The sequence below is a fragment of the Perissodus microlepis genome, chromosome 4, assembly GCF_051167445.1.
Source record: "Perissodus microlepis isolate ML-2025 ecotype Zambia chromosome 4, ASM5116744v1, whole genome shotgun sequence".
Taxonomy (NCBI): domain Eukaryota; kingdom Metazoa; phylum Chordata; class Actinopteri; order Cichliformes; family Cichlidae; genus Perissodus; species Perissodus microlepis.
Window position 1 is genome coordinate 1,254,398 of NC_140464.1, and position 12,421 is coordinate 1,266,818.

The following is a 12,421-nucleotide window of genomic DNA, read 5'->3' on the forward strand; positions in this document are numbered from 1 at the left end:
CCAGTCAAGTCTGTCCCGTATTTAACAAGTGAAAATAAAATAAAATAAACAATAAAAGGTGAATCAAACAGACCATTACAGCAAGGCTGGGATGGTCCACTTGGTAAAGTAAATCCGTTGGGCATCTTTCTTCACCTTTAGACAATAATTCTGATGCAAAAGAGCCGAACGGGACAGGCAAGAAAACAAACAAACAAAAAAAAAAGCTGGCTCCTTGCAATGTGGAGGAGCAGCGGCTCTACTCTGAGCCCCTCTCGAACAGCTGAAATTCTCACCCTATCTCTAAGGGAGAGGCCAGCCACCCATCGGAGGAAGCCCATTTCCGCCGCTTGTCGTGACCATAGGTGAGGGTAGGGACGTAGATCGACCGGTAAATTGAGAGCTTGGCTTTTACACTCAGCTCCCTCTTCACCACAACAGACTGGTACAGCGGCCGCATCGCTGCAGCCGCAGCACCAATCCATCTGTTGATCTCCCGCTCCCTTCTCCCGTCACTCATGAACGAGGCCCCGAGATACTTAAACTCCTCCACTCGGGGCAGGAACTTGTCCCGGACCTGGAGTGGGCACTCCACCCTTTTCTAGATGAGGACCATGGCCTCAGATATGGAGGTGCTGATCCTAATTCCCACTGCTTCACCGTCGACTGGAAACTGTTGCAGTGCGAGCTGGAGGCCATCACCCGATGAAGCCAAGAGAACCACATCATCCGCGAAAAGCAGAGATGAGAGTCTGAGACCACCCAAAGGCCTTCCGTCACTTGGCTGCGCCTAGATATTCTGTCCATAAAAATTATGAACAGAATTGGTAACAAAGGGCAGCCCTGGCAGAGTCCATCACCTGCCGGGAACGAGTGCCACTTATTGACGGCTATGGGGACCGAGCTCTTGCAAGGGTTAGTCCAGTCCAAGTCCAGTCAGCAGCCTGGAAGGTTGCCGCCGATGCCAAACCCGAGGCGAGGTGATCGCAGGACCAGGCGACGGCATGGGAGCTGCAGGCCACAGTGTGGGAGTTGCCGGTGGTGACGACAAGACAGGGCCAGCAGCTGCGGGAACCTCTGGCTGAGGAGCGGGAGAGCTCACAGCCGGCTCTGCATGCTGTGGCTGCAGGTCAGGGAGTGGAACTGGAGGATGAACTGTTAACTGAATCAGAGACTGGACGGGAGAGTGGGATGGTGGCTGAGCTGAAGACTGAGCTAAGGATGGTGACAGTGCAGCAGATTGTGCTAGGGCCTGGAAAGCTGGGTGAGGAGGTGGATGAAGTGGTGGACTGACAGGTGGACAGGCTTGCTCTTCTGAGCCTCCAGAGTGTGAGGACAAAGGCTGGAGAGTCTCAACTGAGCCTCTAGGGAGGTGAGGTGGGATCCTGGCCGCCCTCACCCTGGACGCTGGGACAGGCTCAGGAGCTGGCTGGACACCAGTCACCCCCACCCGAGGAACAGGAATGGGTGTAGGGGTAGACTGGGTCTCAGCTGCCCTCGTCCTGGGAGCTGACACAGGAACCGGCAGTGTTGGGAAGGTTACTTTTAAAATGTATTCCACTACAGATTACAGATTACATGCCCCAAAATGTATTTTGTAACGTATTCTGAATACTTTGGATTACTAAATATATTCTTAAGCTTTTTACAACTACATGAATGTCCTATTGCTGTGTGATTCATTACTGAAGGTTACTCTCCACACCAACACCAGCTAGATGTTTAAATCTTAATATAAATGAGTAACAGTAGGTGGACATTAGGTAAGGCTGCACTTTTTGCAGCGATCTCGTATAGAAAACTATTCGGCGCGTATATAAAACAGGTCCGCGGCTCCGGACCGTAGTAAAGGGACCTCTGGCTGATACGTCGGGTTCCAAATTACCCGACTGTTAGCCCTCTATTTTTGGAATTACTAAAAATAGAGGGCATAGCCTAGCATATAAAACAGGAAAAGACCGCCATGTAATCCATTTATTTAAACACAGTAACTGTATTCTGAATACCACCCTTTTAAATGGTAACTGTAAGGGAATACAGTTACTCAGATTTTGTATTTTAAATACATAACGGCTGTACATGTATTCTGTTACTCCCCAACACTGGGAACTGGTGATGGCTGGGCATCAGCAGCATCGTCCCGTGGAACTGGTGTGGGTGCGGGGACGTGCTGAGCCCTAGCTGCTTGAGGAGCTCCCACAGGGACAGGCCGAGCCTTAGCCGCCTTCACCTGAGAAGATGAAACAGGTGAAGGGGAAGGCAGAATCTGAGCCGCCCTGCTAGCAGGAAAAGTCTGAGCAATGGGTGAGGAAATAGTGATTGGATGAGGGGAATTATCTGATCTAGTGGTGTAAATGTCTTTAACGGGAGCCTGGGATGATGAAACAGTCTCTTTGAAAACAGGAGGATTAAAGTCACAGTAAACAGTCTTTGGTTTAGGAGGACGCAGTGGCCATTAGAGTGTTTGAAGAATTAACAGTCTCTGGGTTGTGGTGACGAGGAGGAGGAAAAAAGTCTGATGCTGCTGCTCCGAATGGGGACCGCGACGGTGGCGTGAGCCTGACTTCTCCTGAGTGGAGGGAGCTGAGCGGCTGAGCGAGGGAGCCTACATTGAGGCGAGAGGGAAGGCGGAGCCACTGTGCCATGGCGAGGTGGAAGGGCCGGTGAATGAAGCGGCTGGCGGGCGAGCAACGAGCGAGGGAGTGAGCAGCCGAAGCTCGGAGGGTGACGCCCACTCTACGTGGTGAATGCTCACGGGCAGGTGAGGCAGCAGGTGGGAGAACGCGGTGCAGGACTCCAAACGCAGGACTCCAAACGCAGGACTCCAAACGCAGGACTCCAAACGCAGGACTCCAAACGCAGGACTCACGGTGCAGGATAAGGATGTTTATTGGAATGGACGAACAAAGAGAGCAGGAGATGGCTGGCTGACTGAGCTGAACACAGCAACAACAACATCAATGACAAGACCATGACCAGGAGGAAGCTGAGGCCTTAAATACACGGACAGATGAGGATAATAATGAGAGACCGGTGAGTACACAGCTGAACATAATCCGACTAATGACACAGGAAGGGAACTCGCACAACAAAACAGGAAATGACAATGAGCGAATAATATACAGAACATGAACAACTGAAAACACTGGGTCAACGACCTAGGAACCCTGACAACTATAGCCAGAAGGCTAGATGACAATACAGAATATAGAACCAAAATACAAAGATGATCAAAAATATAAATATCCCCAAACTCAAAACCCTGGTACCAGGATCCAGCGATCTTGACACCAACCACCTTACAGCCATAGTTCCATGAAGCTACATCAGTAATGGAGGTGGTCTGTTTGGACTCAGTGTCCCAGCTTTCCTTGGGATTCTGTCAAAGTTCTGTCTGACATAGGAGTTTCAGATCTCCCCGACAGCAGCCTCTGCCAGACGCTCTCAGTATACAGTCAGGAAAAATTATTTGAATCTATTTTGTAAGTTTGGCCATTAACAAAGAAATGAACGATCTATAGTTTCAATGGTGCGTTTATTTAAACAGTGAGAAAAGGAACAATAACCAAAAATTCCAGAAAAATGCATTTCAGGTGCGTTACACAGGCCCAGATTCCTGCTAAACTGTGCTTAATAAGAATTCCAATCCCCAAAACTGCAGCTCACCCTATTGGCACAATTAAACACACAGCAGCCAAATTATTGATTACACAATTAGAGCAAAAATTCTCTAAAGCACAGAGGAGAGGTCCAGTTCAGACACATGTTTATTTCCACTGTAAAGTTGGACATTTCACCATGGGGGCTATGGGACTGAGTCAGTGCAGGAGCCTCTGCTGGACATTAGAGGAACTGCAGGTTTTGGTGCTTCAGTGCTGATGGTTCATCTCATCCTGACATGTTTGATCTGAATAACAAACACATTAATGCTGTTTTATTGCGATCTTTCCTGTTGTCTTCAGAAGGTTAAGTGTGGGGAGGCAGACCTGTGGAAATGCACTCTGATGATGCACTTTTTTCAGCCTTCTGATTGGTTTCTTTCAGCCGGACTTCTGATTGGACAGCTGAAGTTTAGGGGCGGGAACCAGGAGCAGACTCGAATATAGAGGTGAGTTGGAAATGTAAATAGTCAGAAGAAGACATGGATGGTCGTACTGCATTGGAGACCAAGGTACTGATTGATCCACAGCCCATGGGTGAGTGTATTTGTCCTGCAGTGATCCTCAGGCTGGTGTGTGCTTTGAGTTTTGGGACAGTCATTATTTCCTGAAACATGAAACAGGAGCAGCTCTTTGCTTAAATCACTGGGACACGATTTCAGTTTCAGTCTGAAATGTGTTTTTAGTTCACACATGTTAGGTTTGATCATTGAATCTCAGTTTAAAGCTTGATTAGCACCAAGCTGCACTCAAAGAAATCATTTGTTTTTTTAAGCTGTAAAGATTTTATATCACAGATAAGAGGAAAATAACCAAATGAATCTCATATGACTCTTAATATTTGAGTCAATAATAGAAATTATAAATATATAATTATTCAAGTTTTATAAAACTCTGAGCTGATGAGTTGATATTAATAAAAGTTTTAAATGTATCATCTGCTCATGAAATAAAACAGTTTCTGTTTTTTTAATGTGAATATTTTTATCGCACTTTTAAAACAAAGTTGTTGAATAATCAGATCCTTTCATTTTATAGAAAAACTATTGATGAGCTGTAAAATCATCATCAGGTGATAAAGTCAGCTCTCGTTGGTCATTTTCAAATAAAGAAATCTGGAAGCCCCGGGTGTATAAAATGGCTGGCTCCGCCTCCATTTTATACACCCGGGGCTTAGCCCTATCCAGTCTTTAAGTGATGATGTGACGAATCCTGCTTCCGGGCCTAAAGTAGTCTGTGTTTAATATGGCTTTTGTGTTGTTACCATGTTTAATGTTTTGTATTTTCTTCTATTTAATATCAAAAAGCTCCTAAAACAGTCAGTGATCACTGTTGACCTCCCTCGGCTTTTATTACCGCTAATCATTTATTTAAGCTCAGTTTTAACCTTACGATGTAGCTACAGCCCAGGGATTGCAAACCCCCTCAGTCAGGACATGCTATATTGTATTTAGATGGAAGCTAGCGAGCTAACTTCCTTTGTGTCCATCAGTACATAACTGAAACCGGTTTAGAGTGCTTTGTTTAGCCGTGGAGGGAAACAACAGAAAATGTGAAATAAACACACATGTAAGCTAAGACTCTCTAAAAAACAGCATTGTTGTTGTTCGGCTTTTCATTTCGCCGTTTGTTGATTCACTCGAAGAACAAGTAACCTAATATGGGTCAAGTGATCAGTTTGATATCAATCTTTTGTGATTCACCGTCATATTTACATTATTTGTACAGTAGGAATGATTTGCTTTGGTACCTGGTCAAACTAAGCTCTCCTCTGTCTGCAGCAAACCCGCAGGCAGCAGCTTCTTCCCCCTCGCTCACATGTGTAAGTGCTCAGTCGCCCAGTGCCTGAGCTCGGATCATACTAAAATTAGGGGGGATTTACGACTGTGCGTCATGTAGTTTTTGTTTTATACAGTTGTCAGTGAGGCATCTAACTATGAAACAAATTACACTCCAAGACCCCGGGCTTCTGATAAGATTACCCGGGCTTAAGCCCAGTAAGCCCGGGTTGGACCCCACCACCCAAAAAAAAAGAGAAAACATCAGAATATTAATCAGCAGCTTAGAGTTGCTGGTTGCAGCATCTTTGCTAGCTTTAAGTCAGCTAACTTTACTTGACCAGGAAATTAATCCCGACTCCAGGTTTCTCCAAACTCTGATTATATCCATTCCTGATTAGAGCCACACCTTTTTGTCCTCATGCTGAAGCACACTTGGGTTCTGCAGCAGGACTCTGTAGTGACCTCAAAGTCCCGACCTGAATCCGATTGAGATGCTGTGGCATGACCTTAAAAAGTTGGTTCATGCTCAAAAACCCTCCAAAGATGAGTGGGCCAAAACTCCTCCACAGTGCTGGAAGATTCATTGGCAGTTATCACAAAGGCTTGATTGCAGTGTTGCTGCTAAGGGTGGCCCAACCAAGTGTTAGGTTTATGGGTCCATCGCTCGCTCACACAGGGCCATATGGGTTTGGATTATCTTTAATAATAAACACCTTTATTAGGAAGCTGCATGTTGTGTTCACTTGTCTTATCTTTGTCTACTATTTGAATTTGTTTGATGATCTGAAACATTCAAGTGTGATAAATATTCAAAAAAACAAGGAAATCAAGAAGGAGGCAAAGACTTCTTCACACCCCTGTATGAGCTCAGGCAGTGCTACACTTCTGGTTATTAGCTATGTTTTCTAATGTAAAAAGACCCCTTTACTTAAAATTTCCCTTCTCTACCTTTTACTCAAGGACTACATTTATTTTACAGCTGTAGCTACAGGTTGTTCACTTCTCTTCAGCACAAACTGATGTTTTTACACATTTTAAGAGAATATTTTTTCAGTTTATTACCATATGATATGTATATGAACATTCTAGTATGTTCATATACATATCATATATCCACGTATCTCTCAGTCTGCTCCTCAGTCCCAGATCTGAAAAACAGACCCAAAGATAGTAGAAGGTACGTTTGAGAGTCAAGAGGTTGTTCTTCCGAAACATGAGATGGCACGAGAGAGAACACTGTATCCTGATCTTTGATCCTCATCTTGCACTCTGTGGTTTCCCACTCTGAATTTTGGGGAATCTTTTTTTGTGTCTCTGCTGAAAGATTTTGTGTTTCCTTGTCTGTGAAAGTCATCGTATTCTAAGGAGCTTAGAAAGAAAAGCTTCTGGACTTTCTTAAGTTGCTTGAAGACGTTTCACCTCTCATCCGAGAAGGTTCTTCAGTTCTAGGGTAAAATGGTGGAGAGTCTCAGATTTAAGTCCAGTGGGAGTGACCTAATGATCCTCTACCTAATCACATGAGCAAAGGTGTGGAAACAGGTGTGGGTCACAATCAGCCAGGGTTTCAGGTGAGCTCATTGTGAAACCTGGCCCCACCTTATCATGTGATTTCCTGAGGTCAGATGGCCCAGGATGTGAGTGGGCGTTAAGGCGTCTGGGGAGGGAACTCAAAGCTGGATTATAGATGGCAGACAGTTGGTGTCGTAAACCACCGCCTCTGTTCAAAGATGGTCGCTCACAGTGGACATAGATGCTTCTTTCACTCCTCTTTCAAACCATCTGTCCTCTCTGTCCAAAATATGAACATTGGCATCCTCGAAAGAGAGGATCCTCTTTTGAGGATTTCTAAGCTCCTTAGACTTTGTGTTTCCTTGTTAATAAATGCTGATTGTTCATTCCTCCTGCCTTCATGTTTTATATTTCCTTCCTCGCAGCTGCTTTATGATTTATGTCAGTGCTGTAAGAGATCGTGACTGGGACAGTTCTCACATACTAATATTCTTCCAACAGATGACCTGAGGATCGTGCTGTTTGGGAAGACCTCGGTTGGTAAAAGTACTCTAGGAAACATCATCATGGGGAACACAGAGACTTTCACCTCAAAGGATTCGTCCAAAGATCGCACACAGAAATCCCACAGCACTGTGGAAGGTCAAAAAGTGGTTGTTGTTGATACTCCAGGTCTGTTTAAACCTGGAAAACATGAAGATGAGCTGGTGAACGAGATCAAGCGATCCATTGATCTTGCCAGTCCTGGTCCTCATGTGTTCCTGCTGGTGCTGAGGTTCGGTATAATCACTTCTGAAGAATTAAAGGTACTGGAGGTTTTTGTGCGCACCTTTGGCAGACGTGCATTGGCCTACACAACAGTGGTGTTCACCCATAGAAATGAATATGAAGAGTATGAAGCTAACATAAAAGAGGGCATGAAAAAGAATGAGCACCTCAGGAAACTCATTGAGCAGTGCCAGTGGAGATATTTTGCTTTTAACATTAAAGACAAAAGTCCTGCTCAGGTCACCGAGCTGCTGAAGAAGATAACACCGATGGGAAAAGATTACTTCTACACTCCTGACATGCTCCAAGAGGCTGGAAAACCGGACGAGCAGGACGAAAAACGTCAGGTGTGAATATATCACAGGAAGTGGACAGTCTGGAAACCTGACCAGAACCAGATGTTTAGCTGTGTTGGAGCATCTAAAAGAAAGTCTGTGAGGCGCTCAGCAGACAGTGATGAGGAGGAGAACGACCGCGGTGTTTGGATTTGCTGCTGACGTCTCAGAGCTCGATTGTACGAGTTTCCAAAAGCAGCTGAATGACTGGAGGCTCTGAGCTCCACGCTGTGGGACTCCTCCACCACCCTGCCAGATGGGAGCTTTTTGTACATGAACACATCATCATTGTACATTATTATTTACAACTGAACATTCACCAGGTCACCAGAGTTTAGGGTTCAGGTTTTGTATGAGCCACATGTTAATAAAAAACTAGAAGATGTCAGATTCAGATGATGTTTCTAATATTTTGGCTTTACGATGTTTCCTCTTGTGAGTCTGAAACAACTGAAACAGGATAAAAACAGGTGAAGCCCAACTCTGGATCTGCTGCAGTGACCTGTTGGATGTTAAGTGAACTTTTATCTTCATTAACCTGTGACTGCTTTCACATCCAGTGGTGATCTGTGAGATAACACACAGTAATGTCTTTAAATGTCTTTTTGTGTGTTGGACAGATCGATCGGATCGGACACAGGAAATGTGGTTGCTAAGTGGTTGCTATGGGCACTGATGTGGTATAAAACAGGCTGATGGAGAAATCAGGGTGTGGTTAATTCAGTGACTCCAGGGGGTTGTGTTCTCTCTGCTCAGGTCAAAGGTCATTCTCCTGTACATGTCGGACTTGTTTCACTTGTTGCCTTTGTATAACCTCGCGCATGTAATAAAACAGAAGTAGGTTCTTGATAACCTGCTGAAAGACAGACGTCTTCTTCTCTTTGTGTCCTGATCGTCTCTGAGCTCCAGGAGCTCTCCACAGGAGAACGCTCTCAGATGTCCTCCTCTGGGAGATTGGACGGGCTGACCTGTATCGTTCACAGCTCAGAGTGCTGCTATGGAAGCACCTCAACCTGGTTCTAGGATCTGCCCGTCTCGGGGCTGCGGTTTGTTCTCACACACCACTATTCTCTGGAAAGACAGATATCTCTACCTCTCTCAGACACAAACACAACCCAATCAACAACTCATCGTTTTGGTATTCATTCCCAGCGTGTCCTGTCAGGCTTTGGTGTAAATCCCCAGTAAGTGTCAACCCACCAGGCTTGGCAGTGAGATAAACTCCAACCTTCAAGCGCACCTGAACCACTGAGCACAAATGTTTGATGTGAACAGTTTATTCTTCAATAATTAGACACATCAAACAGGAATGAGTGCATACACATGCACAGGATAGTTGAACACTGACAGATCTGAACCTTACTGAGAAAATGAAACATAAACAACTTCACTGAAAGCTTTAAAGTGTCTGATTCTACATGGATATAAAATCATCTGCAGCTGACTGACGGACCAAACTGTGACTCACAAAGTGAAGCAGGAGCTCCATTCAGCATGAAGACAGTAAAACATCCCAGCAGAAACAAACTGAACATGTTTCTACTCACAGCAGAGTCTCAGAGGTGAAGCTGTGAAGCCGGGCTGTTCAGTGAAACGCTGCCCTCTGCTGCTCAGGGGAGGAAACACAGCCTCCAGCTTCAGCCTGTCAGAGCTGCAGCAGAGCAGCTGTGAGAGTCAGACAGCCCTGAAGGTGAAACACTGTCAGCAGGTCTGACCGGACACCAGGCTGGATTCACTCAATTCAATGTCATTTTTTCAATTTATTTCAATTCACAACAACAGTTGCGTCAAAGCACTTTATAATGTAAAGAGCCTACAATAATACAAAGATACAAATATAGACTCTGTCTGGACAAAGGCCGAGCAGAGGTTGTGTTTCCTGCAGGAACTCAGGAAGTACAACCTGCCACAACCTGCTGGTCGTCGTCTACACAGCCATCATGCAGTCAGTCCTGTGCACACCGATCACTGTCTGGCTCAGCCGGAAGCAGGACAGGCCCAGACTGCAACACACAATCAGGTCTGCTGAGAGCATCAAGAGCGCTGATCTTCCCTCCATTCACGGTCCAGGGTCAGGAAACGGACAGAAAACACTTGGTCCTGGGTCTTAGGACTTATTCTGAGTGTTTGCACTTCCTGTTTTATTTTGATAGTCTTCTGTTTCATGTGTACAGTGGTCCCTCGCTATAACATGCTTCACCTTATTTTACAATCATCTTTAATAAATTATAAATTGTGTTCATATGATATATTAAATTATAGCTGTTTGAATTATGTAAAGTATTATTTTATATAACAGCTATTAAGAGATAAAAGCCTGAATAAATAAAAACTCAGATCCCGAGAGCCTCTGAGATCCAGAAACTTCAAGGATTTAAAAAAAACTCTTCAGGACCTTTGATCCAAACTGTTAAAGAGAGCATGTGACCACCAGTGACGTCACATTCAGAGTTTAAATATGATGATATAATAAAATCATTCTGACTCAGGTGATCCTGCATCAAATCCAGGTAAAAGGACACCTTTCTATTTGCTCTAAGTTGTTCTGAGCAGAAAACTATCCCACATGCTGATATGAGTGTTCAAAGTTTACCCAGAATGCACTTTGTGGCGAATTATCAGAAACAGATCAAAGATCAGCATACACCAAACATCTGCTTTCTGCTCCTCTGCGTCACAGCCATGAACCTGCTGCAGGTGATTCACACTGTGATGGATCCATCACACTGATGCTCACAGCTGGGTCTGGAGAACATCGAGCTGAACTTAACCAGATGTTGTCTTCAGACTGTGAGTCTTGGAGTGTAAAGCTGATGTGGATCAGCTCTCATCGTGGCTGCAGACACTTCAGGTCACTTCACCCTTTAACCTCAGCCTGTGTCAGACGTTTCAAACCCAGACAGACCAGCAGGTGTAGTTTCTCCTGTGGCCACCAGAGGGCAGACGCTCAGCAAACAGCTGCACTGCTCCTCAGAGTCCAACATCCTCAAACCAGGAGGCGGGCTCAGTGCTGGGGAGGAGCTGGACCATCAGAGAGGAGGGGGTTATCAGAACTGAGGAGAGGAGCGCGCTCAGTCAGGACGGCTCACTGCTCCTCTGAGCATCACAGGAGCTCCTTCCTCCCTCCTCTTCCTCCTGACCTTCTTTCATCCTGATGCTTTAGCAGCTGCTGAAAACCAAAGTGTTGCATGGAGGTCATTTCTGTTGTGCAGCTCACTAAAGACTCTGCAGTGCAAACTTAACACACTGCTGCATTTTTACATGAAACATGTTTCAAACCAGAGTTTCGTCAGCATCAACCATGTTCTCTGTTTACTCTCTAATATGAAGATTTCAGGGATGAAGGTGTCTGTTCTGAGGACAAATGAGGCTGTTTGAGCTCTTTCCACCCTGCAGGTCTCTGCTCTGCACTCACACAGTATCGGTCATTCAGTTCTTATTCAGAGGTGGAATTTCATCTAATGACTTCATGTATATTTTGCAGCCTTGGCCTCAAAGGATGCATGACATGTTCAGTGTCATCAGTATTTATTGATATTGTTGGTTCTTTATCTTACAATACAAACATCCTGTGTTTTGAAAGTGAATTAAACAGTTGAGTTGTCGGTGTGAGCAGCAGACGGTTGTTTTGAACTAAAAGTCTTCTGCAGGAAATATTTGTGTTTGTGCTCACACGCAGTTTTATGTAATCATTCTGTTTAACACTTCCCTGGAAGAAGGGTGCAGGCGAGCACAGACACGGTCTCGTTCAACTCTGCTCACATTAAATGTATTTGCATATCAAGCCTCCTTCTCAGGCTGAAACATGTAGAGTTTAAAGTTTGTACAGATGGGACGAAGCTTATTGGTGAAAATCTGCTTCAATCTTCACTTTGACTGCAACACAGTGATTTGACTTCATGTACAGAAATCTGTCTTTATGTAATGTTCATTTTCATGAAGGAAACCTGACCGTACGACACTCATGGTTATTAACATGGATGTAAACACAACAGAGAGGAATCTTAATCTATCTGCTTACTCTGGTTCATCTCTTCTCTGAAAAGTACAAAAACAAATGTGTTTCAGTTCTACCATGACTCAGTTACTCTCATCTACCTGCTTTCCTGCTTACCGCTCAGTTCTATATCACTGGAAACAACTGTTGGATCATCTACTCCAGTCACCTCGCCACTCAGCTGGACACTGACTCTATCACCCTCCCCAAGCATTCGGACTTCTCGTCAAGCATGTAAGCTCTCTCTATACTCACAATTCACCTCTTGCCCACCTTTTCCATTCAGTATTAACCTCCTTCTGTTTCCAGTGATCTTCAGGCCTGAGACTCATGCTACATCTTCACGTTTCCAGTCTATGTCCCTGTGTTAAATAAAGCTTTGTCAACTCACAG

The 12,421-nt window shown here is 44.9% G+C and overlaps 1 protein-coding gene across 1 annotated transcript; it reads left to right on the top strand.

The window, feature by feature from the left end:
* The first annotated feature begins 4,037 nt into the window (after positions 1-4,037).
* On the top strand, positions 4,038-8,891 carry LOC146387929 (GTPase IMAP family member 9-like). Its single transcript, XM_084924958.1, has 2 exons — positions 4,038-4,175; positions 7,430-8,891. Exons 1-2 carry the CDS (start codon positions 4,121-4,123, stop codon positions 8,047-8,049), a joined length of 675 nt encoding a protein of 224 aa, XP_084781084.1. The 5' UTR covers positions 4,038-4,120; the 3' UTR covers positions 8,050-8,891.
* Positions 8,892-12,421: the final 3,530 nt, after the last annotated feature.